This window comes from Opisthocomus hoazin, chromosome 1 (genome assembly GCF_030867145.1).
Source record: "Opisthocomus hoazin isolate bOpiHoa1 chromosome 1, bOpiHoa1.hap1, whole genome shotgun sequence".
Lineage (NCBI taxonomy): Eukaryota > Metazoa > Chordata > Aves > Opisthocomiformes > Opisthocomidae > Opisthocomus > Opisthocomus hoazin.
This window is the reverse complement of record NC_134414.1, coordinates 9,731,108-9,755,149: the sequence shown is the minus strand read 5'-3', so window position 1 is coordinate 9,755,149 and position 24,042 is coordinate 9,731,108. Positions and strand designations below refer to the sequence as shown.

At 43.0% G+C, this 24,042-nt stretch overlaps 1 protein-coding gene across 7 annotated transcripts in view; it reads left to right on the top strand.

The window, feature by feature from the left end:
- CCDC83 (coiled-coil domain containing 83) overlaps positions 1–15,866 on the top strand; it is a 101,031-nt gene extending 85,165 nt beyond the window's left edge. For 5 of the 7 annotated variants that reach the window (XM_075424142.1, XM_075424082.1, XM_075424015.1 and 2 more), the window contains 10 exons: positions 282–366; positions 2,557–2,725; positions 3,444–3,611; positions 6,925–7,016; positions 8,194–8,262; positions 10,744–10,865; positions 11,909–11,994; positions 13,464–13,642; positions 15,479–15,658; positions 15,742–15,865. In XM_075424142.1, the coding sequence (XP_075280257.1) occupies positions 282–366; positions 2,557–2,725; positions 3,444–3,611; positions 6,925–7,016; positions 8,194–8,262; positions 10,744–10,865; positions 11,909–11,994; positions 13,464–13,642; positions 15,479–15,658; positions 15,742–15,795 (1,204 nt within the window). In that variant the 3' untranslated portion in view covers positions 15,796–15,865. The other 2 variants (XM_075424184.1, XM_075424252.1) reach the window with 2 other exon arrangements.
- Positions 15,867–24,042: the final 8,176 nt, after the last annotated feature.

Sequence of the window (24,042 nt, the reverse complement as noted above, 5' to 3'; positions counted from 1 at the left end):
AATAAACCAGCTAAATCCTCTCTAGGCGTTAGGAAGGAGCAGTATAATCAGGGAGTCTGTTTCTCAGCAGGAATATGAGATCCAAACTAACATGAAGGTCCAGATGTACAAGGGAAATAATTTCTTTATGTGTATTAAGTGGACAGTGGTGTCTACCCAAATGAGTCAAGCAACACGGTAACGAAAAAAAAAAATTCAGTAGTATTTACATCTAATCTAGCTTAAAAAACATGCGCCTCTCTTCGGGTTTTGTAAGAGCGTCTCTTTGTTTTTCTCCACAGAATTGAGACAAAAGAAGCAGCAATTGACCGGATTTTGTTTGGTCTGAAACAACTGGAAAAAAAGAACAAAGAATATCGTGAAAGAGTAAGTGACCATGCATCCTTCTCCCATCACATTTTATATGTGGTATTTTAACTCACAAATTCAATTTTATTCTTTAGATCCTCATACCACATTCACTAAAGCTTGTTATTGCAGTGAGTTTCTTACAGTCAATGGAACTAGAGTTACTGGGTCACTGTATGTTCTCAAAAGTTGAAGTGTTATCTGAATTAAATGTGACATGAAGTATAACTGTCCTAAATATAACCATGCAAAAAAGTTGCCACAGGAGTAGAACACTGCAGAATTTCATAAAGCAGTAAGGTAAAGTGAGTACAGTGAAGGTGTTTTCCAATGCACATGAGATCCTCAGTAATAGCTGAAGTATTTAATCTTCCTCTGCAGCAAACATAGGACAGCCAGCCCCGCTTCAGTAGGTAATTTTACTGCACTACATTCAGATGTGTCTTTTTAAACAATCCTGCAAATATACCTTAAGGAATTCAGGAACACACTTTCAGCACACAAAGAATAAACAGTATTAACTTCATTTTTGTCCCTAGTATTAGCAGATCTAGACAAGCATTGAGATTTGTTGTCCTTCTGATTCGCTTCTGAGGTAATTGAATTGCACAGGTTTCTATGAGAGTTTAGTTCTTCTTGCAAACTTAGTTACAATGAAAAATAGACAAAGAAGAAAGAGCATCACACAGTTGTCTAGGTGCAATTGTTAGCACTGCTTGATGAAGACTCACTTTTTTGTGGATTAAAGTTGTGTTGGGTCATTTTTAGAACAAGGTAATGTAACTACTGATGGCACCTGAATGACACTTTAAAGAACTACATGTATGAACTGTGCATAAAGAACTCTATATAAAAGAACCATAATATGGCATGTGATGATTGAGAGCAGTGAACTTTGAAAGTGAGTATGTATACAGTCACCTAAGCACAGGAAGTTCCGTCTGAACATGAGGAAGAACTTCTTCCCTCTGAGGTTGACGGAGCACTGGAACAGGCTGCCCAGGGAGGTTGTGGAGTCTCCTTCTCTGGAGATATTCAAGACCCACCTGGACAAGGTCCTCTACAGCCTACTGTAGGTGACCCTGCTTCGGCAGGGGGGTTGGACTAGATGACCCACAGAGGTCCCTTCCAACCCTGAACATTCTGTGATTCTGTAAAGAAATGAATTCACCTCTCAGTGTTGCAGCCTGCACTGACTATAGCAGTGAAACATTCAAACAATGTCCCTCTGTCCTTCCCATGCCTGATACTTGCTCTGCTTTTACAAGTATCCATCTGCTTAGCTCTCCTTAGCGGTCCTTTCAGTCTTGAAGCCTGGATGGTGTTTCATTTGTGGCCTTAACTATCTGTGGAAGTGGCATTTGGCTCTTCTCTCTGCAGATGTCTGAAGTCTGTTATGGTTATTCCCCCAAGTTGCTGCTAGTTCATGGTCTCTCAAGAACTCCTTCGTATTTTAGACTGTGCAAGGTACTTCAGGGCATGCTTGAAGTGCTGTTTGTTTAATTTATGTGTGTTTTGACAGTTCTCTGAGCTTCAACCTTTGTTTCCTGCTTCATGTTTCTGAGTGGTTTAGAGTTAATCCTTCTGTAAGTGAGGAATGCTTGAGACACTCTCTACTGCACAGTTACTGTTACACTCTCGCTACTGTGGTTATTTGCTCCTTTATGGTAATCTTTGGGAGCAAATGATCAATGGTTTCAAGTAAGTTGAGTGTCACTTGAGAGGGTCATGGCAAGGGGTGATAATCACTGTTGTGGAATCAGTAGGTGTAACTAATTCCAGCTCTGACAAGACTCTCTGCTCTGGTTATACGCAAGTGACCTGATTGTCTGACGACATTTCTACATGAAGGTGGTACATTGTCATGAAGAATGTTGACGCAAAGTAAATAACTCCTGCAAATAAATATTGTTATTAAACTGACCCACAAGGGACTGACTTTCCAGGAAATGGAGGGCTATTGATGTGCTCTACCAAGTACAGCTGTCATTTGTCTCTCATTTTCTTGTAACGGTCTTGAAGTTACTGAGAAACTTTTGAGACTTGCAAAGTCTCCCTTCTGCTCCGTCCGTTTTGAATATGAAGAACAAGCTGCGAGGTTTTGCACTAGGTCAGATTTTACTTTTCTCCATTAATTAAGTTTGCAACTTTGGAAACTAATTTGAAAATGTTTTAATACATTCCTTTTCTTCTGTTGTTCTTTCATAGGACAACATTCTGAAGGAAGAACAGCAGGCACACATCAGGCGTATATTAAGACAAATAGAAGAAGAGGAGAAACAGCAAGATGAAAAGGAGGTTGTAACTAGGGACGATGTGGAGGAGTCACTGAAAGCACTATGGCAGTATGTTAGGGACGAAGAACAACTGCTGAAAGGTACGTTGTGAGTTTTGGAAGTCTGGTTTGCAGTTTACACAGTTAGGACTGAGTACCTTTTTTTGCATTTTAAATAGAGATTCAACTTCCTTGTTGCATAAAAAGCATAAAGGCTTTCCTCCCCAAAGTTAAACTCTCTAAACATGGCATGAGATTGTAGAGGGCTTATAAGTAAATCTGTTAATTAAAGTTGAGTTAAAATTTAAGACAAGTGGGTCTTTTATAGAAACGGACCGTGTATATTAGACTCTGTTTTGTTCCTTCCAAGTGATGTATATTACTTGCAAGTAGAGAGGCTTCATATTTTCCATTAAGTTGAAACTCATGAAAGCCCTATGCATTGGCTCCACTGGAAGATGAAAAAAATTATTGATGGCAGCAAAAATGAGCGGTTCTGATTGTTGAAAGTTCTGGCTGCCATCCCTGCGATTCTTAGTGGGAGTGAAGTCACGTGTGTCTTCGGTTACAACATTTCAGTGAGAACCGTTGTCTCTCCTCGGCAGAATAAGATCAGGCAGTTTTCAGCAGTGACAGTGGCCCTTGACACTGCGTAAGGCATTCATGTTGTAGTGTATTGTAGCATAGAAGAATCACCCTTCTTTCTCCAATCCCAATGATAGTGCTTTTATGAAAGAATTTGATGAAGTCATAAGAATTATGAACTATCAGTTCAAGAAATTGGTAATGAACTTGTCTTCTGACATTCTTACTTTAATAGATCTGCTCTCCCAGATTGAAGAAACTGAGCAAAAACTTTCAGTAAAGCAGAGTGAGAGGGATTATTGGTTGGAGTATATAAATGTAGGAAGTAAAACACAGGCCGACAAGATTATGAATCTGGAAAAAGACATCAAGGAAGTGAAAGACGACCTTCACCGGGCTACAGGTCAGTTTACAGCTAGTGTAATGCAAGTCTTACAAGCTCTTTCTGTATTATTTCTGGGAATTAATTAAATTATAAATTTAGTTTGGTGTCAAGTTATAGTAAGTTGTATTAACTTCTGCAAGACAGTGCACCTGAACTAGACTGCATAATCCTGTGAAAGGGAAGAACTCTCTATCTCCATGAAAGTCCCTTTGTGAAAGAATTTTGTGAAGTTGCAGAAATTATGAACACTTAAAGAAACTGATAACCTTGTCTTCTGATGATTTTCTTGTAAAGTATAGGCAACCCATATTTTAAAATCGTTATTGTGAAGGACAGCAGTTTTCTAAAAATAAGTCTACATATATTTAGGTCGCCTATACACAGGTCTCCCTTAGCAGTCATACTTGAAAAAGTTGACTGCGCTCTGGTTGCTTCTCATCATGCTACAAGCACTTCGTATGTTGAAAACTCCTTTGACAGGAAAGTAGTATGAGCTCATTCTTGGAACAGGGTCTTTCGAATTGATCGTGCAGTTTTAAATGCAGAACTAGAGGGAGCTGTTTAGCCAGTGGTCTGAACTTTGCTTCCTTGTTGCATAGTCTTGGTGTATGAGGCCCTGCAACATTGCCAGCACAGATATATACAAATACTGGGAACTGCTTCAATACTGACACAGCAGTGGAATTAATTTGAGAGCTTATGTATTCTCGTGCTGAGTGCTTTAGAAAGATTTCTCTACTACTGCATTATTTTAAAATCATTTAATGATTTTGCTGTTACATTATCCATGCTTCTAACTGGAGAAGGATGTCCTGGTTTTCTTCCTTTATGTCCCTCTCAGTATGCACGACCACAGCCAAGCAGCTGGTAGTAACAGGCAGTGACACTGCTCTAAGGGTCTCTGTATATTCTGTGCCAACTATTACCAGGCATCGACTCCTGTGGATAAAGGCCAGCTAGCTATCTTTTTGTCTCTTGAAACATATTTTATCACAATTAAGATCTGCACTGTGTTTTCTACATTGCCAGATAGCTTGTCAGAGATCTGTCTCTGTATTCAGGAGAGGCTGATATTTTTGATTATGCGCTTCCTGTGTTCTTTGTCAATTTAAAACTTCGCTATACAGCTGCTGAAATATGAAATGAAAAAGAGAATGGGCTTTTATGTAGAATGCCAGAATGAGCCAGCAGGAACATTCAGTCTGACCTCCTGCATGTCACAGGGTACAGAGCCAAAAATTTGTGGTCAAACGGAAGTGTATTTATAGGACAGTTACAGAGGTACATATAGCAGTTGCCCAATTAACATACTGCAAAATTATGCTGCCAGTACTGGATGTTAGCATTCTATTTTACTCAATTTCCTAAAACCGAACTTACAGAGTGGACTGGGGAGCACTGTCTTCTAGCCTACTGAAAAAAAAGAAATCTAACAAGCTTCCAGAGTGATGCAGCAGCAAACTGGGCTTGTTCACTCCTCAGATGGGTAACAGGCTTAGGGAATAAGCATAGGTGAAGACGTTTCTGTCTCTGTAGGTACCATTGAAAGCCTAGACCCTGGCACAGTTCATGTGGTCTGGAGATGAACTTTTAAACAAAAAAATGCTCATGTGAAGTGTGGGGAAAACAGTGTTGCAGTGAGAGAGTTAGGGAAAATAGCCTTCTTAGAAACAGTAAGTATGTCTGAACAGTTCCTCCTTTTCTTCATTCTCCCACAGAATCACAGAATGTTAGGAGTTGGAAGGGACCTCTGTGGGTCATCTAGTCCAACCCCCCTGCTGAAGCAGGGTCACCTACAGCAGGCTGCACAGGACCTTGTCCAGGCGGGTCTTGAATATCTTCAGAGAAGGAGACTCCACCACCTCTCTGGGCAGCCTGTTCCAGTGCTCCGTCACCCTCAGAGGGAGGAAGTTCTTCCTCATGTTCAGACGGAACTTCCTCTGCTTCAGTTTGTGCCTGTTGCCCCTTGTCCTGTCGCTGAGCACTACTGAACAGAGTCTGGCCCCATCCTCCTGACACCCACCCCGGAGAATATTTATAAGCATTTCTAAGGTCCCCTCGCAGCCTTCTCTTCTTCAGGCTGAACAAGCCCAGCTCCCCCAGCCTCTCCTTGTAGAGAAATGCTCGAGTCCCCCCTCATCATCATCCTTGTAGCCCTCCGCTGGACTCTCTCCAGTAGCTCCTCATCTTTCTTGAACTGGGGAGCCCAGAACTGGACAGAGTACTCCAGATGGGGCCTCACTAGGGCAGAGTAGAGCGGGGTACTCTACCTCCCAGTACAACTCAGGTTGTTTACCTGTCTGAAAGAATTAAAAGATGAATTAATTATAGTGTGTGAGTACTTCCATTTCATTCTGCCAAGTCTAGATGGTGGACTGATTAAGGCAGGCCAGCTTCCACAGTGTCAGATTAAGAACTAATGCACAACTAATGCACCTTTCATATTTGACTGCCTTTGACTCCACAGCGTGTCCAAGACCAGATACTCATTTATAGCCAGATCAGCAATAGGCTGTCTGCAACACGAGTGCAGAGGTAGGCTGAATTTCAACCCTCTGGAAGAAGTATGAAGTGCCTGCCTTCAAAGAAAATCAGTACGATCTCATTCCTTCAAAAGGAGAAAATACCAAGCAGCAGTGGGTTACTTAGAATAGCACAAAACCAACTGAAGAATGAAATAATTAAACAGCAAGTGACTGGAACCTGAAGCCAAACAAATTCAGTTTGATGTAAGACATACTTTCTAAATAATGACCACAAGTAATGATGAAAGCAAATCATTGAGGCAAGTGCCACGTTCCTCATTTTGTCCTGTTGTCAAATGAGAACCCTCTGGAAGGCTTAGATAAGTCAGAAAATTTATTAGGCTCTGTATAATAACTGTCTGAAAAAAATGCCATGTGCATAAGATGATCCAATATGCTTCCATACCTAAAAAATAAGTTTTCTAAGCAAATCTCTCGCATGACTGCAGGAGCTCTGCTGTTTATCGATAGAGGCAAAATTTATTGGTAAGATACCAATATTTTAGCGGAGAATTGCTCAGCTCACTGCTCAATTAGCAGTGAATTGCTCAGCTCTTGTAGTTGCCAACAGAAATCTGTAAGCCACTTCAAATTTCTAGTTTTGTAGCTAACACTACTGTCCTTTGGGTTTAGGAGGGCAATTTCTACGGAGAAGGATGTTTGAACTCTTTTCTGTGAAGCATCTATGCATGTGATGCTGGCTGATAAGTTCCAGTTTAGGAACAACATGCCACTTATCTATTTGTTGTCAGGAGAAATGGATGTCAGATAATGATTTCTGATTTTTTTTTTTGTTTGTTTTGAAGAATATTATAGGAATGCTTTGAAAGCAGTCAAAGAAGAAAATGACAGACTGGTTGAGTGGCACATGAAGTTAAGTAAGGAACAGGCCCTTGAGGTATTCCTTCTGCCTTTTTTAAAACTGCTAACCGCATCATAGTTAGGACTCATGTACTCTGCATTAATAATTATTTTGACTCGAATTAAGACTTGGAACTTTTCTAATAAATTGAGAGTAAAATAAACTGTAAATCTTCTTACTAACATGGCATTGGTTATTGTTATACACACGTACCTTTTTTTTTTACATCAGATTAACAAGGAGTAGATGTGAGGGCATTTTACAAACCAAATATGGGAAACTGGGGCACTGTGCACTGATGTGACTGGTTGAAGAACATGTCGCTTTTGCTATGACCTTGTTTTTGACGTTTGCATAGACTTCAAAAAACAATAACACACTAAGGGATTGTCTGCATGGAAATACACATCAATTTGAAAAAAAAAATGTTGTTTTCTACTTGTAAACTACAACATTTTTAAAATGCCAAAATAGTGCAGTCTACAGTAAAATTTAGGCTTATGGATATACAGAATTTTTTGTTAGCTCTGCCAGCTCTGATTTGCAAACATGATTTACAAAGTATTTATGGTGATGACTCTTTACACTCGCAAAATGCAAAGCAGTACTTCACTGCAAACCACTGGGTGGGGTCATTAGGTGTTTAAATTCCTTGACTTCAGTGCTGGGATTTTCAGTCGTGTGAGAACATAATCCAAAGGACTGCGCTGATGGTCATCTACATGAGCATCTTCCTGCCCAGCTGTTGCTTTCCACTTACTGACATCAGTAATTAAATTGTAGCCTTGGCTCGTTAGCATAGACCTCTACATGTTTAAGTCACTTGTCATAGATCAATACTGCCTCATTTGTGATTTTGCTTGAGTTTTTTAATAGCTAAAGGTTTGATTTCCTGAAAACAGGAAGATTTGAGCAGTAGTGGGAACACAGCAGAACTTGTTAGGCAAAAAGAATCTGTTTTATTTTAATATGAGAAATTATAAAGTATTGGTAAATTGCTTGACATATAAACTGCACTGGGCTGGATGATGGAGAAGAAACAGCTGGCCTTGTGGACTAAATCTCCTCATAAGCCCTCAGGGGATGCTACAGTCTGCTGTGTGGATGTTTCTGAATTATTTCCTGCTAAACATCAGAATATTCTTCTTTATAGTGTTCAGCACTGTCAAAGTCCTGCTTTCAGCTGTGATGATCTTAAATTCTGTTTCCTCAGAATGCTGTAAGATGCTTAGACAAAAACTGTCGCAGAGAAATTGAAGAGAATGAATGGCTAAAAGAAGAGGTAAGAGGATCACTTGCCTACAGTCTATCATGGCAGTTCAGGTTTGAAATACCATGGCCTACAGTCATAACTGTTTCCAGTGGTGGGCCTCTGAGGACTATCGTAGGAAAAGGAGAGCAATTTTCCTGCAATTAATCTGTAATGCTGAGTAGCAAACAGTGTATGTGGTGAGTAAAGGTAAAAGGTGAACATCTACTTTCACAAATGAAGGACGCCTTTTCCTGCCTAAGCAGTTATACGAAGGACTACAACGTTCCATACAATTAAGTACTTATTTCTGTAGAGAACAGGATACTCTGTAGTGTAAAGGCTCAACCATGCAAGTATTTGAAGAGCTCTGTTTTGAATTGCACGAAAGTTCTAGTGCTGCCGTATTGAAAGAAAATGGAAATGGATTTTGGAAACATTTCTGGAGAAAGGGCTTGAGACAGCTTTAAGTGGGAGATAATGAAGAAACCCTGGAGATTAGTACACTGAAGAGAGGAAAATCAAAATCATATATAGTTGTAATTGATTATTTGATAGCTTTTATACTGTCCTTTAATGGCAATTTAGGGCTATGTATTAGATAGCTGTAACTTTTCTTGTCAAGAAAAAACTTCTTTGTGAGCCAAATTTGGCAAACTGATTTTTCCCTGGTAAAAGTTTGATTGTGTTTGTTCCAATCAATACAGATTCTTTGTTGCAATCAAATCTAAGCAAGAGATTGGAGGGGGGAAATATACCCTTCTCCACCTTTACAACCTCACAGTTTAGAACTGCGCAAAACTTTTTTGGAAATTAATAAATTAACTTATTATTTTTCAGTGTCACATCAACCATCCTGGCAGAGGTTTCTCCATTTTACTTATTAGTTTAAGAAACTTGCCAGTATGCAGGGATACAGCTTTCCTTCTTCCCCTTAATGAGCTCTGAGCCTACATCTTTAACTTTCCAGGGAGGGTGTCCAAACCACAGCTTCTGAGGCAATAAGGTAGGGGTCAACAGGAGGGAATTAATGTTTTCATCTGTATAAAGAAACAGGAGCCTGAGTCTATACATCCTATCACTGCATGATTATGAATTCCCTTCCCTTCTCTTTGTCTCACTGAACACTTGACGAATTTTACACACATTAGGCAGTGCCAACAGGGGAGATTCACTCTGGAGTACACTTACGTTCTGACAGGCCCTCTCCTGAGAGCTGAGGGATGTGAGTTTCTTTCCACTCAACTAGAAGTTTCCTACCTTATGAACTAGTTTCCCATGTTACTAGTTTCCTATGTTATGAATTAGCACTTTGAATTATTGTGGAAAATGAAACTATTATCACTAACTTCTCCAGTCCTCTGAATTCACCCATTCATTTTCTCTGCTTTTCTTATACAGATGAAATATTTTCTTTCAGGCTCATGTTTATATGTAGTTGACAGACTCTTCTAATATTTTCTTTTGGGGAGAAAAATAAAAAATTTCAGTGTTGTCTTGGTTCAAAATTCGTAATTTTTTCAGTTTGGCCACTGAACTGAAAAAGGACTTACCAAAACAGCCCTAAACTAGTTACCTCCAAATTTGAACAGATTGGGAGACTTCAGTCACATTTTTCCATGGTTACTGTGTCACACCAAGAGGGTGCAAAGCTGCATCACCTCATTGTGCCAAGCCACATCCTGGTCCTGGTTAATGTCCTCTCATTTTCACCTTCTTTAATCCCTGGGAGAAATGGGAACTAGTTTTTAACTGCAGACTTGGATGATTATAGCTGGGTTAATTTGGCTTTGGTGAGAACAGATGCATTCAGATCACTAGATACTGTTTTTAAACATATGCATATGGCTAGGATTTCTGGGAAGGTATTCCCCCCGTAGTACAGTCCACTTCCCAGTAAAGGGGTAAAACTTGCTTGTACGTCAGGAAAAGTGAGAGGAATTGTGGAAACCAAATAACTGGTATCCTTTGGCTAATGTAATGATTACCAGTCCAAAAGAAAGCAGAACCCAGGGATTTAGCCAGTGGCATGGCTAACTTGGACTGAAAGCTTCACTAATTCTGAGTGAGAAGATTTTGTGTATAAGCAGGAATTAGAAAAGCAACACTTGCTGAGCAAGAGCCTGAATTTAACTCTATAGAGAAGAATTTTCTCTCTTAAAGCTCTGATGCGAAAGCAAAGAAGAAAAATCCAGAGCTTCTGTCTCCCAGACCTGTTTGGCTACATGAGAAGGTTCTGCTGTCAGGGTTGCATAGCCCAAATGTGTGGCTGTGATTGATTGGCAGAGTTGTGCCAGTAAAGGGTTATAAAAAAGAAGTGAAAGAACCAGAGAGGCCTTCCCTTTGCCTGAAAAAGTGTCACTGTGTTTCTCCACAAAATATGCAGTCTTGCTGATACAGCTGCATTCTTTCTAGGTACGTGCTATTAAGATAGTTACTCTGAAAGCTTTCCAAAATGGGTACAGTATTTCTAAGGTGATCCTTTTTTTTTTTTTTTCCCTCAATTGTCAAAAGGTGAAGATGTACCAAAAGGAAATAAGTGATTTGAAAGCTTCTATTCAGCTCCTGGAAGAAGAAAATATCGGTTTAGTGACAAAGCTGATTGATGGCAGGCTTCAGAATCTGAGAGTACCCAGGTAAAATGATGCCTTGACAGACTCAAAAATGATTTAATTTTTTTTTTTAAAAAGATAATGCCTTCTTCTGCCTCTAGAACTATTTGGTCTCTCCCACAACAGAGCCAAGGTGGTTTTCTAGTTGAAGGGAAGCAGGATTTGACTGAGTATGTGTGGGACTTCTATGTCTGAAGGTTGCCAGTGACATTGTAACCTCCTAAACACCAAAATTCAGGGAAGAAACTGGGTTCTTTAATAATCTACTAAGACCTCATGACACTCATTTTCTTTTAGTGGGGATACCATTGGGGCTTGGAAATAGTTTCTTTCTGTTGTAATTGTCACAGACCCAGCTTCTCAGACCAAGAGCTGAGCAACAGATTTTTCCTTTGCTCTTGGCAAAATGTTTAAGATGTGAAGATTAATATGCAAACATACATGGTTTTGCAATCCCGAGTGAAACAGATGACCCAACACTGAGTAAGGAAGAGGCCTTGGGATAGATCTGTCTGTAGAGGTGTCTGTAGTATTAGTTTCTTTTATATTGAAATTAGTCAACTTGTTCCCTAGAGAAAGATTAATTTAGCTGCAAAATGTGAACGGTAATGGTGTCAAAAGCACAATATAACAATGGGAATGATCCATCCTCATTTTCCATTCCCAGCTCAGTGATTTCAGCCATATTGCATAAAAAAGTTCCAAGTCTTAAGAAATGACCATTTTTCTCTCCTTTCCAAACTTTGGACTGCTCTTAAGTGAAAGCTGCCAGCTGTGGTTTGAATCTTGGACTGACTGGAGACTATAACATTTGTTTTCTTTTAGTCTCGTGGACATAGTTGAACTTAGGCGCTAAGAATAAAAACGAGCAGCATATTAGCCACTAAGCTACCTGGCTGCCTCCACTGCATTTTTAAACTGTTGCGCTATTCTGTATTTGTGGTTAAGCAGCAAATGGCTTTCAGAAAGGGTGCTCTCCCCTTCACCCCAAAAGATTGCACAGGACAATTTAGAGAGAAAATTCAGACCTCTAATATGACTTTCACTTTATGTTTTTAATTTCATAGGTGTTTTTTTCTTAGCCAGGCAGCCGGCTTGCAAGATGAATTTCCTAAGGATGGAAGGAAAGAAGTAAAGTACAAAGAGTATGCAGGTAATGTGCATGCCAGCATCTTAAAAGAACTGATAAGTCACTGAACGTTTACATAATTTTTATTTCTTCTTTATCAAACTGCCTGTTTTACATGGCGAACACTTAATTTCCTACTTAATTGCAGCCACCACAGCAGTGATAAACTGTCGTTTGCATTAAGACGACAAAGCCACAATCTACCTGTAATACAGTTTTAAAATTAAAATTGATGTTTAGATTGTTGAATGCAATTACTCATACAGAGCTAGCCCTGAATGTGGTTAATAGGATGGGCCATCTTTTATGAAGATATGATTCATATTTTAATCAGTTCTTTACTGTTCCGTATCATCATAACTTCATTATGTCTTGCCCCTGAGAGGACACACTTGAACTCTACACTGGCTTGCACTTCAACTGTACATGCAGCTTATAGAGATACAGTGGAGTTAAAATATAAATAAATCCCTAGCAAGAGCAGATGAAGCTGCATGGAGCCCAGCCTGAACCAAAAATCTTGGTAAGCAGTGCCGAATCTCCATCTATTCTGGTAGGTGTGCCCAGGGAAAGGATGTACCGCTAGGCAGGAAGGAGCATGTGAGTGCACTTATGTCCAGGGTGGTTCCTATGGATTCCTTAGTATCACATATTTTATTTTAACATCTTTGTGTGAGTACAAGAAAGAGGGGGACAAAAGGATAAAATTAAATCAAAGAGGTAAGTTGCAAAAATTGAAGCCATACAGTTTTGGATATGTGAATAAGTCTGTTGAAGATCTGATCAGTTACAGCCATAGGTGGGCCTTTCTGGAACCATCTGGTACCAGCAAACTTGTTGACTAAGACTTCTGAATTAGATGTGTGTTGACTTTGAACAGTTCAGCTCTATTACCTTTGCTAGACCTTTGCAATAATTACTGGGAGGAGTAAGTTTTGTTCCAACGGGCTGGGGTCCAGTCACTGTCCCAGGCAACAACATAACTTGGCAGTCCATGTCCAGAACTGTCTATCATCCTGAGAAACAGTCAACTGAAAATGTGAGCTCTTCAGCGGAGTTGTAAGGGGACTAGGTGTCTTTCAGGAACTTGTATATATCTATATACAGAGATACATACATGGATATAGAAAAAGTTTATACTTGTTTTTGCTGCCTTTTCTATTTTTTTAACTATTCAGGGCTATATAGGATCTAAGTCAAACTGATAAAAGCTCGTTTTTTTCCCCTGCCCCGTCCCACAGACCCATTACTTCTAACTTCCAATCTCAGTCACTGATCTTGATCAGAAATTGTGAACAGAAATAAACAGAAAAATCAGTGAGCAAAATCAACATTTGGCTTGGATTGCCAATTAAAAATCCTACCAAGCTGTTCTTTACACCGCACTGGCCAAATCATATTAAAGATTGCAGGTAATGCTCACACCAAGTACTAATTGTGATCTTCCTAAAGCTTAACAATTACATATACTTCATTGTTGTGTCTTTAAAAAGCAAAGACAGATGGAGATGAAAGCCTCAGAAGTGCCAGAGTCCCCTGTCAGAAAAAAAAAGCCTTTCCAAAGAGTCTGTCAGAGAATGAGAAGCCTCAAGACAGGGATGAGGAGCAGTGGGAAAAGTCATTCACTCCAGCTGTTGATAGCTTGTTGTCTGAAGATGAGAAAGATTTCCAGGTATGAGTTAAAGTAATCGGGTCTTTCACTGACACAAACATATTTCAGTGTGGAGCATGAGCTACTGCCAGGAGCGTTCTGTTCCCCGTGGTGGTACAGCAGAGAAAACTCCAACGTCTTTAACCTAGTGTACAACTGAGATGCTTGACCACAGGTGTCGGGTGCGGTTTGAGATGGTGAGGACGCTCCCTGTCCCTCAGATGGTGTTCCCATAGGTTCTGTGTCATCCAGGCCAGCCTTGCGTGGATGTTTTGGATGCCTTAGTGCATTTCTGACAGCACGAGACACGTGGCTTTGGCAATTCAGTGGTGTCCTAGGAATCAGCGTACGTGAGAGCCAGGATGAAATTCCCCCTAGAGCGAATTCTGACTGTCACCAAGTGACAGTTTTCTATGGTATTGCACAGACCTGTTTGCTTGGATGCGGGTCTTTGGAATTCATGTTGCATAGTAACAGTAAAGGATCAACAAGTAATTTATTCCTTCAACAGAAAGCCAAGATGAAGGTGTTCCTGGGTGCAAAATACAGGGGTTGCGAAAATAAAAAGGTACAGGTTATGTGTTTGTGTGGTTCGCAGAGAGGTGGTGGCACCTGCTTCGGGAGATCCTTGATCCTGGGTTGCAAAATGATGTTTCCTGGGTGCCTTCGATACTACACACCCTTGAGTTATGAAAACTTGAATACATTTCTAAAGAAACTAATTATTCTCAGAAAATCTATTACTCTACATTATCGATTTCTACTGCAAATTAAAAAAGATGATATAAACACAGTGCAGACTGCAGGGCTTGCTGTGTAAAGATACTTCTCCATGTTTCTTTACTCTTGAATATTCTGTTCAAATATATTAAAAAAAAAAAACCAAAACCAGCACCAGCAACTCCTTTTCTAGAAATTTGGCATTAGTTTGATAAATATCCTGCAACTTGTGTTCAGAGAAATCATCCCGTTGCCTTCATCAGAGACTTAAGGAGTGGCTCTGTCCTGAAGAGTCATTACACAGAAAAGCTGAAGACTTAACAAACAAAAAAAAAATGTGTCCCGGTGTTTGTTCCCTTGCAGTCGTTGCCTTGGGAGAGGAACACCGCTAGCCTGACTTCTTTGTTCCTGCTGTTAGCGCTGCAGAGCCCACCCTGCCAAGGGATATGGGTGCCGCTGACAGTCTTGTACTTTGTAACAACGAAGGTGTAATTGCAACCAGCGGAGCTGCCTTGGCCACTATTATGAAAGCGTTTACTAACCCGAGGCAATTCCAGAGCTTGCACTTGTATGGTTCCTTCTGCCCTCTCCCTGGCCTTGGCTGGATGGTCCTGCTCCTGCCCTTGGGGAACCCCTAGCGCACATCGGCCTTTTCTGTGGCTGATTCACTCGCTAACCCCGCAGAAAAGCTCGCCTTTTTGTTCCTCCTGAATTCAGTTTCTGTTGGGTTGGTTAACTGAGTGGACTCAGAGGTTTGGAGAAGACCAGAGCCAGCACAGACGTGGTGGAAGCGCATGGCTGGACTCGGACCTCTCTCTTTTGGCAGGAGCGAGCTGTTGGATTGGTTTCATTCTTCTCACAGAACTGAATTTAGGAGCAGAATTTGGTTTGCAGAGAAAGTGTTACTGGTGAAAACACACAGGAAAAGAGAGCAGCAGGGCTGCATCCTCCGAAGTTGAGCTGGCTTGTAAACCAAGCCTGTTAACACTGCTGTTACCAAACATAGCAACCCCAGGGCAGCAGCTCTGCAGCTGCTTTTAAAAATAGAGTTACTTGTTGGGTTTTGTTGTTTGTTTTTTTTGAAGAATGGCTGCTTTTTGATGCAATTAGAGAAGAATAATATTCTTTCTGTTTAAGGAACACTTAGAACTGGGTCCTCTGGAGACAAGCCTAATGTGTGTGGTTGGAAGAGCCATGCCTATTCATAAAGAGCCAGAAGAAATGCCAAGCAGGAGCCACAAAGAAGACGGCACTACTGGTAAATCAGAAGGGCACATCACAGCTCGGATGATCAAGGCCTTGTTAGCTAAAGAAAAGGTCGGTTAAAAATAGACCAGCTGTGCTGTTAACACAGAAATGTAACATTCTCAGTTCATTAAATATTTGCTCTGTTCTTCAAGGAGTGTGTGGCATCTGGCCTTGTGGAAGCTGTTTCTGAGTGCCCGAATTCATGATTTACACACGCAAGTTTAACGAGAGCTATGTCCGTGTGCAGACGGCTAATTGAAAGGCTGCTTGCCTCACCACCGCGAGAACTCCTGCGCACTTTTTGGGCTTCGCAGTCCAAGTAGCTGCACACGTATCTAACAAAGGATCCGCCTTAATATTTAGCTTTTGTGGGCCTCGCAGTCTGTAAAATGTGGAATTCCCTCTTGATCAATCCCCGCTATCAATACAGGCTGGGGGATGAAAGGATTGAGAGCAGCTCTGCTGAGAGGGACTTGAGGGTACTGATAGACGACAGGCTGGACATGAGCCGGCAATGTGCGCTGGCAGCCCAGAGGGCCAACCGTGTCCTGGGCTGCATCAAGAGAAGCGTGGCCAGCCGGTCGAGAGAGGGGATTCTGCCCCTCTACTCTGCGCTGGTGAGACCTCACCTGGAGTACTGCGTTCAGCTCTGGAGCCCTCAGCACAAGAAGGACATGGAACTGTTGGAGCGGGTCCAAAGGAGGGCTACAAAAATGATCCGAGGGCTGGAGCACCTCTCCTATGAGGACAGGCTGAGAGCTGGGCTTGTTCAGCCTGGAGAAGAGAAGGCTGCGGGGAGACCTGATTGCAGCCTTTCAGCACTTAAAGGGAGCCTATAAGAAAGATGGGGACAATCTTTTTAGTAGAGACAGCAGTGACAGGGCAAGGGGTAATGGTTTTAAACTAAAACAGGGTAGGTTTAGGCTGGATATAAGGAAGAAATTCTTTACAATGAGGGTGGTGAAACACTGGAACGGGTTGCCCAGAGAGGTAGTGGAGGCCCCATCCCTGGAAACATTCAAGACCAGGTTGGACAGGGCTCTGAGCAACCTGATCTAGTTAGTGGTGTCCCTGCTCGCTGTGGGGGGTTGGACTAGATGACCTCTAGGGGTCCCTTCCAACCCAAAACTTTCTATGATTCTATGATTCTATGATTCTATGATCAGACATGGAATGGGTAGATGCAGGCTGCCATAAAATGTAGACCTGTTACAAAACATTTAATACCTTGCTAAAGCAGAATCTACTTTATCCAAACATAATTCAACTATTGCTAGAAATTGAATGTTTTAACACATTTTTTCTGTCTCTGTAAAACCCCTACTTAAATGTATTGAAATAACCAAAACTTAATTGAAAAACACTAAAAAAGAGCATAAAAATCAGCAAAGTATTATTTTAATTTTTTTTTTAAAGAATTGGCCAAATATATTGTGTAACCCTGTATCTTTGGTTCGTGGCTAGTCTCTGTGAAGGTGTATCTTAGTGCGTTGATTCCGTGGGGGGTTTTTCCCCCTCCCATTGCACATCCTGGACACCCTGGATTGTAGGGCCAATTACGGCTCCTATTACATTTCCATATTGCACATCACCAGAACAAATTAGTGTATGAACAAGGTTCAAGAACTCATGCTTACAACAAGCTTGGCCCCTGCCTGTTGTCCCATTGATTATATATGAATGACAGTTAATGACAGCATCAAGACTATAAATTAGAATTAGTAACAACTTCATGCGTAAATGGCGTGAAGTTAGCTGAGTGGGCTTGGCTGAATCTAAGCAGCAGTGGGTTGTGTAACAAAACTGAAGAGCTATCAGTACAGCCTGGGTCATGCTCCTTCCTGATCTTGAATTTTCAGCATATCAGAAATCCAGGCTGAGTGCTTCTGTTGCAAAAATATGTTGGGTTAAATTTCATGGAACTATTTTAACGCTGAGGCTTGCCTGGCAATTCTGAGTGGATTCCTGCAGGTAGTCGGTCGTTGTGAGACAAGATAACCCAGGACAGAGAAAGCCAGCACATCACTTACTGTGCTTGCTGCCTCACCATAGAGAAGTGAGATATCTGGCTCTCAGTAACTGTCCGTTATCAGGGAGGTTTCGATGCGTTCCCAGGAGACGAGATTAAGACGCAAATGGAGTCATATGCCGTGCAATCTTGTAAACTTTATTTCAGTGAGCCGGGAATCGGAGGTCGGGCGGGGATGGCAGTGGGGGGAGGAGAAGACGAGACAGAAAAAAAAAGGAGTAAAGTCGGAAAAATCCCAGCGGGCGAGGAAAAGAAGCGCAGGGGGTGGATCAGTTACCACCACCACAGATTTGACGATGTCCAGCGACGTACGGTTGGCTCAGTCTCTGTGCAAGCATGGAGGCCCTAGCAAGGGCGGAGGCCAGGAGCAAGGCGGTGAGGAGGAGAGCAAGAGAAAGAGAGGGCTCCGAGGAGCATGTGCTGCCCTTTTAGAGGGGGAACTGGGCATGCGCAGAGTGTGTCCACATACGTGCAGTTTGTGCCATGCGTGCTGCCCGCTTAGACAAGTCCGCTCTTGCCTGTCCATGTGCTACTCTGTGCACAAGCGGTGGTTGTGGTGGTTTTTTCAGAGGCCAGGAAGAGATGACAATGGCAATGTCGACACAAAACCAGTTTGTAGCAGTCTTCTACAGTAACCCACTGACATCTTACATGACCCACAGCATCTCATCCTGTACTTCAGCACAAACATTTGTCATTTTTCAAGGGAGCTCACTACAAGAAGGGCATTGAGATGCTGGAGCATGTCCAGAGAAGGTCAATGAGGCTGGTGAGGGTCTGGAGAAAAAGTCTTTTGAGGAGCAGCTGAGGGAGCTGGGGCTGTTTAGTCTGCAGAAGAGGAGGCTGAGGGGACACCTTATTGCTCTCTGCAACTACCTGAAAGGAGGTTGTAGTGAGGCAGGTGTTGGTCTCTTCTCCCAGGTAACTAGCAATAGGATGAGATGCAATGGCCTCAGGGTGTGTCAGGGGAGGTTTAGATTGGATATTAGGAAACATTTCCTTACTGAAAGAGTGGTCAGACATTGGACCAGGCTGCCCAGGGAGGTGGTTGAGTCCCCATCCCTGGAGGTGTTCAAAAAAACCATAGATGTGGCACTTCGGGATATGGTTTATTAGGCATGGTGGTGATGGATGGATGGTTGGACTTGATCTTGGAGGCCTTTTCCAACCTGAATGATTCTGTAATTTTATCCCTGCCCAGTAGGCCTCTCCTTGAGTTGCAGGTGCGTGTGCCTGTTCTCTGGGCTCCACTGACTACAGCACCTCAGAAACCAGGCTCACAAGCAGACTGTAGAGGTAGGAGCCTTCATCTCAGACTGAATCTCACTTGTGTTGCCACATGGTAAACAGTTCACCGAGTTTGGACAAGTCCCTGCTGTAACCCAGCTGAGTTACCGCACAGATGGAGGTGACTCAGGACACGGTTTAGCAGGCCTGGTGGTGTTGGGGTGACGGTTGGACTTGATCTTAAAGGTCTTTTCCAACCTTAAAATTCTATGACTTCCAGCACTCGCGTGTCGAGGGAACGGGGATCCGTACCTGCGAGGTGCTAATGTTTTCAGCACAGCAGAAGCCTCCCCTCGGCTACACGGGCTTTCCTTGAGTGAAGTGCAAGCCCTGTGAAATGGCTTGCTGGAGAGAGAGATTAGTTCTGCTCAGCGATTAGTTTAGCTTTTCGTTTAGTTGCAGAATTGGAATATGGCTTACGCTGAACAGCTTTTCAGTTAACGAAAGGCCTCTCCTCCTCCCCACCGCTCCCCAGAGGGCACCGACATTTCCCAGTGATGTAAATGTAGGGCCCCTCTCCAGGCCCCTCTTTGCTTACACCCACAACGTGTGCCACCACGGGCAGGACATACGGCAGCACAGCTTAAACTCGTACCTTGGGGAAAAAACAAACTTCCCCTCTTGAAGTCACCGTTCAGCCTTTTACCATAAAGCCTGCGTGGGCGAGAGGGAGTTAAAAGGCAATCTGCAGCACGCTCACGAGGGCGCAAGCCACAGGCTGCCTGCACGAGGCAGGAGCAACAGCCTGTAGCAAAACATACTTAGCCAAGTGTCCCAAATCCCCTCCATTTCTCTAGGATTAGTGTTAAGGCCAGTCTGAGGCGTTCACAGGGAGACAGTTAGGTCTTCAGCAAATGAGGCATCTGGATTTGATAATTTTGTTACTGGAAAAAGCTCTCAGAAAGGAGCAGCGTGTTGAAACACTGAGGGCCGATTGGTCCACCTTCTGGCAGCACGGCCAGTGCCTCCAGCTCCTACTTAATGTGAGTCAGGGCTCACTACTCCAGATAGCACAAAACTTAGAGGAATCATCCTCAAGTTCCCAGCATTATGAAACACCTTTTCTTTACTGTGTTTCTGTTGCGCAAGACAACTCTAGGACACCAGCTAGGCTACAAGATGCAGAAAAGCGTCCGTGTGTCCCCACAACTACAGTCCGAGCAAAGCCGCGGTTGCGCTGGACTCCTGTATTTAACTGGCACACAACTCTCAGAAACTCAGTTTCAACAAGGGAAAAAAACCTCACAAAGGTTCACTGGAAATTCAAAGTTAAAGAAATAAGAGCATCACCCAAGTGGCGTGTCAGTGTGTGGTAATAAAGCCGTTTTAACAGAACTGCAGTCCACGTGCTGGACCTGAGGAACATCAACCCACCAGGTGCCTCAGAAGCGCAGTGCAGCGGGGCGACTGAAGGAGCTGCTGAGCGCAGCACACCGCTGGCTCAAGCCCTCTCTGAGCAGTTTCCCTGCAGACTCAAGCAACTGGATTACATTGCTTTATAGTCTGGCCACGCAAGCATGATCCCTCCCCAGCCTGCGCTGCGGGGAACGGGGGTTACTTGACTTTTGGCCTGGTTTTTTGAGAGGTTTGCAGCCTCCGATGGAGCTCGGTTCTATAACAAGGCGATCTCTCGCAGGTTCAGACCTGCGTGCTTTGGGAAATGAGAGTAGGAGACTCATTCTGCAGCATTTGTTCTTGTTTGGCTGCTTTCAGAGAGAAATGTTTATTAAATGCTGTGCTTCTGTGGGCTGAAAGGAGTTTGCCAGAATAAGGTCAAGGCAGAAGCTGATGGACTGAAAAGTTACACTGTAGTGACAAGCAAGGAACAGGGAATCTAATGGTATTACCGTCTGAAGCTGCTGATGGCTTGCAGCTGGATGTTTCTCTGAAAAAGACTTTCCCTTGGACTTTAAGTCCACAGCAGAAGTCAGGATGTTTCTCTGTAATGCTACACTCCAGAGCTGATGTTCTGCAGACTGCCACAAACACGGTGTTGTTTTAGGCCATGATGTGGTAACAGGAGGCCAACAACCGATCCCCTATGTGACCCACTGAACACCTCCACCGAGGCACAGAAAACTCGGATTTGACATGGTGCTGGTTCTTTTCCTCACTTTGGCGATTAAAGATTGTTTAGTCTGGAGAAAAGGCTGAGGGGGGACCTTATCACTCTCTACAACTACCTGAAAGGAGGGTGTAGTGAGGCAGGTGTTGGTCTCTTCTCCCAGGTAACTAGCAATAGGACAAGAGGCAATGGTCTCAAGTTGCATCGGGGGAGGTTTAGATTGGATATTAGGAAACATTTCTTTACTGAAAGAGTGGTCAGACATTGGAACAGGCTGCCCAGGGAAGTGGTGGAGTCCCCATCCCTGGAGGGGTTCAAAAAACGTGTAGATGTGGCCCGTCGGGACGTGGTTTATTAGGCATGGTGGTGTTGGGTTGATGGTTGGACTTAATGATCTTAGAGGCCTTTTCCAGCCTGAATGATTTTGTGATTCTATGAAGTGCAGCAAGAGGCTAAAATCATATCAAATAATGCTTTTCTAGAAAAACAATACTTTGGCAATTGCTGTAGCTGGCACAGGGAAGTTGAGCAGTTACCACTACGAACAAAGCAGAGCTCTACACTATGAAAACAAACACGAGAGCTCGGCTCTCCTACAGGGCAGCTGCCGGATATCCAGTGCACCGTGCCGGCATCCAGCGCCTTTGCAGTTATCAGCACATGAGCATTATCACTGACCCAACAGAACGCTGAAGGAAGTCAGTGCTTTGTTTCAAGGCTTTTTGATCTTCGCCTCCGGAAATTTCATCAGCAGAGAAGCAAGAAAAGGAATAAGAAACATGTTTTACTCAACTGATTTGTTACCCTGGGCAAGTCATCCCCCACAGGCGCCGTGGCTAGAGTAGTTACTCAGCCTTCAGATACAACAGGGTGCCAAGTGAGCAGCTGCAATGTTCTGCCTTCAAGGGGAACCTGCTCCAGGCTCTCTCCTCCTCACTCACTCTCCTGATCTAGCCAGGACAGGGCCTGCTGATCAGGCAAGGCCCTTCATTCTCCGATCTGAACATGGAAAACATCCCTAACTCGCAGATTCTTCTCGTTGGGCAAACTCAGCAGAAGATGTCAAGACTGTTTCTGCTCTCTCCCCTGCAGGGTGAGCAAGCTGCCAAGGTCAAGTCAAGAGACTGCCAATGGGCCAAGGAGAAAGCTCTTATTTAGTTTACGTACGCTCCCATTAATGTTGATTTTTCTTCTGTATTCAGCACATTGCTTCACAACCCCTCGCATTATCTTGTCAATCTTCTGCTCCCATCAGCAGTCCCTGTCTTCCTCCGTGTTTCCAGCACCTCATTCCCCTTTTTCTGCCACAATCTTTATCTCAATTATGTCACGGCCTTCAAGCTGCACTTCATTTATGTCGCTACAAAATTCATACCCGGCTCTGACAACGGGCACTTTGTGTCTAATAAAAGACGCAGGGCTTCACCCCGTCCCTTCTTCTCGCTGAGGGGTGGCTTGGCAGCGGGGGAGCCTGTGACTTACCCAGTAGCTGGTTCAACAGACCGTCTGATGTCATGTAAAAACAGCTTTTAAACGTTTCCGGAGGTACTGTCAATGTCAATTTATTGCATACAACAGCTCGGTTTAGTTTGTGACTTTGAAACAAAGAACAGCAGCAGAAGAATTTTGGTTTGTCTTCAGACGAAGATTCTACATTTGGGCTTTTAGAAAACAGCTGAAGTCAGCAGCTGCTCAAGTTCTTGTTCTGACAAGAGTAATTGTCTCAAGAGGTAAATCCAGTTGCTTTAACTATGTATTTCTTTGATTAGAAAAAAAATATCATGACAATTTGACACGCTGGTTTCCTTCACAAAGCTCTAAAAGGAATGGCAGCCCTCGAACAAAGCACTGTATCCTCCACGGCTTGCTGAGAGCAGGCAGCTTTCCTAGGCAGAGTTTGCTCTTCGAGATCAAACAGCCTTTGGCCTCCCTTTTGAGGGGAACCAGGTTTTCACAAGCCCCCATTACTGCAAACAGCCAATAACTCAAAAGAAACAGGTCCATGAGCTATGCTTCTTAAATTAAGCTGCAACTGAGGGTTATTCCAGCAATACTGAAGGCAAACCTACTTATTAGGAGCAACATAAATGGGAAAATAAGCCTCAGGAAAACTCTCCAGCCAGTTTGTCTCTGAAGAGTAAACCAAATGCAAGGTTTATTAGCAAGGTCTCCAACATGAAAGCTAACACAGCTGCTGTGCAGACTTAAGAAAAACACAGAGCAACTACGAGCAAGCCCTAAAGGATAACAGACGAAGAATTCATCATCCCTGCAGAAGAGATGGTTTGATTTGTTTGGGGATTTTTGGTACCTGCATAATTTGCAGCCTCAAGTCTGCAGCCCCACAAAGGAGGTCCAAGGGATCAAAAAGATCTAAAAACACAGATCTATCTTCAGTCAAGAGCCTCAAAACAGAGGCTGAAACCACTGAGCAGAGAGCATCGGAGACCTGAGCAGAGGACAAGGTTGGTGTCTGCTTTTGTCATAACCCACCATACTGGGCTATGGAGGGGGAGGAAGGTCTACCTTAGTCCTTCACACAAGCTACAGACCGATTTGAACAGTTTGTACCCTGGTAGTTACCCATTTAGCTAATGGGACACAAACGTGCACCTTTATTCCAGCCAATTCAGACAATTCACATTTTTGATACTCTGAGTAGAAGGAAAAAACAAACAGAAGTCACTGTCGGGTGGTGCAGGCCCACATCGAACGCCTCAGAGGAAGGTGAAGACTGAAGTAACCTGTACATGAAACTCCCCAGGCCTGGGCACGTGCATTATATACTCCAAAAGTAACGGTTCAGGGTTTTTTTATTCACGCTTTTAGAAAGAAATTTTAAATCTGCTGATCTGACCAGATAATTTTACAATGTACATCCTCCAGGACAAGGCTCAGCAGTGACAGGAGGGAACTTCCATTTCTACCACAACTCCCCCTGATGCGAATGAGCGCCTAATGCAGACGACAGTCTGAGCAAGCTGTTGAAAGCTTCACCAGCGTCACCTTCCACTGGAAGATTAGAGAAGATGCCAAAATAGTTATTTTGGCATATTTATACTCCTTGCTCAG